This window comes from Gymnoscopelus braueri (genome assembly GCF_963280865.1).
Source record: "Gymnoscopelus braueri genome assembly, chromosome: 24".
Taxonomy (NCBI): domain Eukaryota; kingdom Metazoa; phylum Chordata; class Actinopteri; order Myctophiformes; family Myctophidae; genus Gymnoscopelus; species Gymnoscopelus braueri.
In genome coordinates, this window is record NC_137626.1 from 20,127,883 (window position 1) to 20,133,574 (window position 5,692).

The 5,692-nt window shown below is 44.3% G+C and overlaps 1 protein-coding gene across 1 annotated transcript; it reads right to left on the minus strand.

Moving 5' to 3' along the window:
- Positions 1 to 2,961: 2,961 nt before the first annotated feature.
- Positions 2,962 to 3,987, minus strand: LOC308080454 (calcium-binding protein 39-like; the record flags this gene model as incomplete). Its single annotated transcript, XM_080422347.1, has 1 exon — positions 2,962 to 3,987. One exon carries the CDS (start codon positions 3,985 to 3,987, stop codon positions 2,962 to 2,964), a length of 1,026 nt encoding a protein of 341 aa, XP_080278473.1.
- Between the last annotated feature and the right edge of the window lie 1,705 nt (positions 3,988 to 5,692).

The window sequence follows — 5,692 nt, forward strand, 5'->3', positions numbered from 1 at the left end:
CGGAAAACACTCAAATAGAGTATTTTTTACTTACAATGTGAAAAAAATCCTGGTCAGAAACGAAAACGTTTTCAGCTCCGACGGTTTGACGACGATTGGAAAAGGATGACGTCACCGGAAATCCGATTCCTCAAGTGTAGCAGGATAAAAGGTCCGACTTGCAACCGTCCCGCTGCGCCGTTGGTCCCGGCTCTCCCCTACTTATATAGAAAAAAGTCATTCATAAAGTTTTGAATAGTTGTATATATTGCAATAATAATGGGTGTTTGTCTGAAAATACCCACACCAGTGTGCCTTTGCACACAGTTTGAGAACCATTGCAACACAGTGCTACAGTACAGTAGAGTACCGTTTGTGGTGATCCATTCCCACCACATATGTATTTTACAGTGGTTAGACATCATTCCATGCAAACACAATAAAATGCAGGATAACAGAGAGAAGACGTGAAGTAAAAAATGGATGTTATCATCAAGGATAATCAATCACATAAGCTACATGTGTCATAGCAGGCTCCCACAGTGCAATTCTAACCACATATTCTGCCGGGAATATTGCGGGGAATATCAGCAAAAAATGGCAGCTCCACAAGCTCACAATGTGTCAACGCGTTGTGAGCTTGTAGATCTGTTATTTTCGGTGGAGACGGAAAACAAGCGGTCAACTCAGTCCAGTTTACTACAGTAAGTCTACACTCTAGAAGGTTCAAAGTGGTTAAAATACCTTCCAAACATCGAGGGGACGTGTCAATTACAGAGGGGTTCTCTGTCTCAACAATTTACTGACTAGCTTAGTATCTTGTCCAAATGTTGACATTGGACTCCACTGTTGACAGCTACTCTCAAGCTTTAAAAAGGATTAGGCAGCAATTTCATGGAGGCCATGGCCTCTGTACCCTCTCAGTACGGCTTTATGTCCACCCAAAAATGATTTGCCCTGAGGCCACAGTGGCCTTAATAATCTGGGAACCCACTCGATATATTGCAGGATCTGTCTTGAGAGATTACAGTGGACTTGATGCCACACACAAACACACACACACACACACACACACACACACAGAGCTTATGGTTGTCCATCGAATCCGATGATGACGTCCACTTATGTCCTTAAAGGTGAGCAGTGGTGTAAAGTAACTAAGAACATTTACTCAAGTACTGTACTTAAGTACAATTTTGAGGTACTTTTACTTTACCGGAATATTACCAATTGTCTATACTTTTTCTTCTACTACTACTTCTACTACATCTCACTCCACTACAATTATTTGAAAACTTGAGTTACTACTACTACTACTTTGCAGATGTAAACTATTACATTATAAAACATACATTAACCGCTTTAGCCCTATTTAATACCTCGGCTATTTGAAAATAGCCGATCTACAAGCTCACAACGTGTCGTGACGTGTTGTGAGCTTGTACTGTAGATCTGCTATTCTCAAACACTTTGGTACTTTTACTTTTGGTACTTTAAGTCCATTTTGATACCAATACTTTTGTACATTTACTCAAGTAAATGTTGAATTCCGGACTTTTACTTGCAACAGAGTACTCTCTGTTGCGGTCTCTATAAATAAAGTGGATTGGATGACGTCACATCAGAACTGTGTGCGTCTGTCTATATGCACCCAGCGTTGCCCAGGTTACTGTGCGGTAGCTGATGGCCAGTCTATGATGGCCAGTCATGTTGAGTACATCGCTGTTTGGTGCAGAATGATTTATTTACAGTCTAAGACACTCAATGTGGGGTCCGGGAACCCCAGGGGTCCTTGGGGGTTCCAGCGGGCCCCCAGCTAAATAACTAGTTACTGACTGGTCTGTAGCTGAGGATTTTACAGCGTTGATTGGGGTCCCAGAGGTAAGAAATTGTCCAGGATCAGCTGGGGGTCTTTGAAAAGAAAAGGGTTGAGTTGAGAATCACTGAAGTAAGAACACATAGTAATAATAACCTGGGCACAGACAGACAGGCAGGCAGGCAGACAGGCAGCTTCAGCTTCATGTAGCAGATTGATAGATGGAAGTCAATGGCGATCAGGCTGAAAACCTGCCCAAATATGGAGTCATATGACACAGATACATCATAGTGACTTACATCATAGGCAAGGCAGTTTTATTTTTATAGCACATTTCAACAGCAATGTGATTCAATGTGCTTTACACAGAGGGAAACACAATTATAAGATGACATTAGGATGCATAAAACAAAAGAAGTACACATTTACAGATACAGTTCAGAGGAGAAAAGAGGAAAAAGGACAATAACTTTAGTTGTGTTTTAAAGGAAATAAGAGTGGCAGACCTGCAGTTTTCTGGGAATTTGTTACAGATATTTGGTGCATAGATACTAAATGCTGCTTCATGTTTATTTGGGGACAAAGCAGACCTTTATCCCAGACGACCTGATTGGTCTGGATGGTTCATGATATCATACAAGATCAGAAATGTATTTTGGCCCTAAACCATTTAAAGCTTTATAGACCAACAGTAGTATTTTGAAATCAATTATTCGACACACAGGGAGCCAGTGTAAGGATTTAAGAACTGGAGTGATATGCTCCATTTTCTTGGTATTAGTAAGGACTCGAGCAGCAGCATTCTGAATCAACAGAATGCAGTCGTCCGATTGATTTTTGATTGATGTTAATGTGGCTGTTTAAATTGAGGTGTGTCCATGACTACGCCAAGGTTTTTGACTTTATTGATTGGAGTTGGACGCTGACCTTTAATCTGTCTTTCTTGGCTACAAAAACAATCATAAACTGGCCACTTGAAGTCCCAGAGCCACATGAGGCCACACATCATTAGATGTTTGAAGGAAAAACAAAAAAAAGACAAATAAATCTAAATGTTTTCCCAATTGTTCAGAAACAGCAGATGCTGAGTCCAATAAGTAGAATCAGATCTTTATAATAATAATAATCAAAATAATGGTCCTCATACCCCTGTTCCGATCCCACCCTCAGTCCTCCAGGGGGGGCGGTCTCCTCAGGTCCCTGATCTGTTGGACCAGGCAGGTCTTTTCGTCGTTGAACTGTTCGTCCTCCGTGCTGTCGTTCTGGAACCTGCTGAAGAACTCGATGAGCTGGGTCTGGTTCTTCAGCAGAATGTCCAGGATTGGCTGTGTCTTGTTGGAGTTGGCCACAAACACCTTGAAAATGTGGAACGCCTCGAACTGAGTGTAGTGGCTCTCGTCCCGCAGCAGGTTCATTATCAGCTTCAGATTCTCCGGCTTGCTGATGTATTTCGTCATGATGGTGAAATTGTGCCGGTAGAGCAGTAGTTCTTCCAGTAACTGGAGGGATTTCCTTTTGGTCACGTAGTTCTCCGAGTGAAGTAACTTCTCATAGTGACTAAAGAACTCGTCGTAATGCTGCTCAAGGAACTCTGTGCTCAGCAGCTTGTGTCTCGTGAGCAGGTCCTTGAACGTGTCGAACGGCTCCGAGCCGATGACGAACGCGGACGTCTCCACGAACCGGAAGAAGTCGTAGAACTGCTCCGACCGCAGGATGATCTTGGCCAGCGGCTCGTGTTTGACGCACTCCCGCAGCATGATGCTGTAGTTCAGGGCCAGCCCCTGGGACTCGTAGCCCTTGAGCAGCATGAAGAGTATGTTCTGCTGGGCGCAGAGGTAGTCCACCGTGGGCGTCCGGGCGCCGACCTGATGCCTCAGGACGTTGATGAAGATCTGCGCCACGTCCATCTGCCCCTCGGAGGCGATGAGCTGCAGGTTGGCTATGAGGGTGCCGAGCAGCCCGCCGGCGTTGAGCTCCTGCGTCAGCTGGGCCACGGCCTCCGCCTGGGGCTCCTTCTCGCTGGTACCGTACAGGATCTCCTTCATGGCCGCGAGGCTCTTCGACACGTCGCTCGTGGCCTTCTCTGACCTCTTGTCGGGGCCGTCCTGCTTCTCCAACACCGCCATCCCGTCCTTCAGGGTGTTGACGATGTCCGCCGGTGACTTGTGGGACTTGCTGAAGGGGAAATGCATGGTGGATGGTTCACCGGGGGCTACCAAGGCAGCACACTGTCTGCTGTAAACTAAACTGTGGAGCAGAAACAACATGTGTGGTCTGGTTTGGGTCAAATTAATGTTTTGAGTTCTAAGCCCTGCGATCTAACTTTGTTGTGAAAACATGTTCATAAATGATCGAAAGTGGTAATTGATTGCCTAGTTTACAACTACTACTACGGAGTCAGTGGATTGTTGACACATTTAATGATATCGCCTAACATTCCCAAGTTGGTGCATCATAGCTGCATGCTGATTGGACTATTTTGACTACGTCATGGTTGCTATGGTAGCAGAGGCGCAAAAGCAAAAAAAAAAAGTGTTGCTCTGTTGGATGCAAGCCATCTTGGGGAGTCTGTCCGTCTGTGTGTGTGTTTGTTTGTCCGTGGCTAATCTCGTAAATCACTGGACCGTTTAGTATCAAATTTCAGTGCAAACCATTGTGAGCCCTGTATATTTGCTATTTTCTCAGAATGTTTGCCTATTATGGCATTCCCAGAATAGGGATGCTAGGGTTCATAACTGGAACACTATAAAAATGAACACCATTCATTACCAGTGAAGACTATCCTGTCCCCATTCAACTACAGAATCCAAGGCTTTCTAAGTCAGGTATAGAGATGATCACGTGGGATCCAGCCCTAACCGGGTTAGGGTTAACCCGGTTAGATAACCCCACGATAGGAACTTTCCACATGATTAGTCTGACAAAGCCAGGCTAAGGTAGAGACCCCATCAGGAGCTCTGTGTATTATGAGGTCATCTGCATATCGTTGCTGTTGGGCAGAAACCTTGTATATGTCCATAATTATTTCAACCTTTTATTTTTGGTAAATTAATGCCCTATACTTCGTCATACTGCAGAGTCACACAAAAGCAGCAAAGAAAATCCGATCTACAAGCTCACAAGGTGTTGCATCGCGACGAGTTGTGAGCTTGTGGCTATTTTTTCTTCTTCTTTTGGATAAAAAAAAAGTTAAAGTTAAAGTGGTTAAGTGTGTCTGTGGGTTTTATAAATATTGAATCATTGAAGTATTAACAAGAACCTGTGACTAATAACTACATGCATCCACTGGAACACAGGTTCTTCTTTTACGTTTCCTGAAAAGTAACGGTTTTGGACATACAAGGTTTCCACCTGACTGCAACGATGATTTCACAGGGATAACAGGGGGAGGAGGCAGGTGTGAATCCAGGCAATGTGGACAAAGAGCAATGGGGACATTAGGGGGACACCAGCTGGTATTGCACAGGGATCCAAGACACAGGGGGCGGCAGTGGCTCAGGAGGTAGAGTGGCAACGCTTGGGGAAATGGAAGGCCCCCCCGGTTCGATCCCCGGCTCCCCCTGGGCTGGTGTCAAAGTGTCCTTAATCCATTAAGAACGGGAACGCATCTGTGTTATTTTAGGATTTCTTTGGCCATTCAAAAATAGCAGATATACAAGCTCAAAAATCGTGGAAAATGTGTGCAAATCTTTGAATATATATATGTTTGAAAGCGAACATGTTTAACTCCGATCTGTGCTTCATGGGGGTCCCTGGAACAACATATTTTGAGATGGGGGTCCGCGGCCAAATACATATCATTTTGGGGGTTGTTGACAACAAAAGGACCACCACTGATATAGCAACATACTGTTAGGATTTAGAAAACATTTTGATATATATATTTGGCCGTGGACC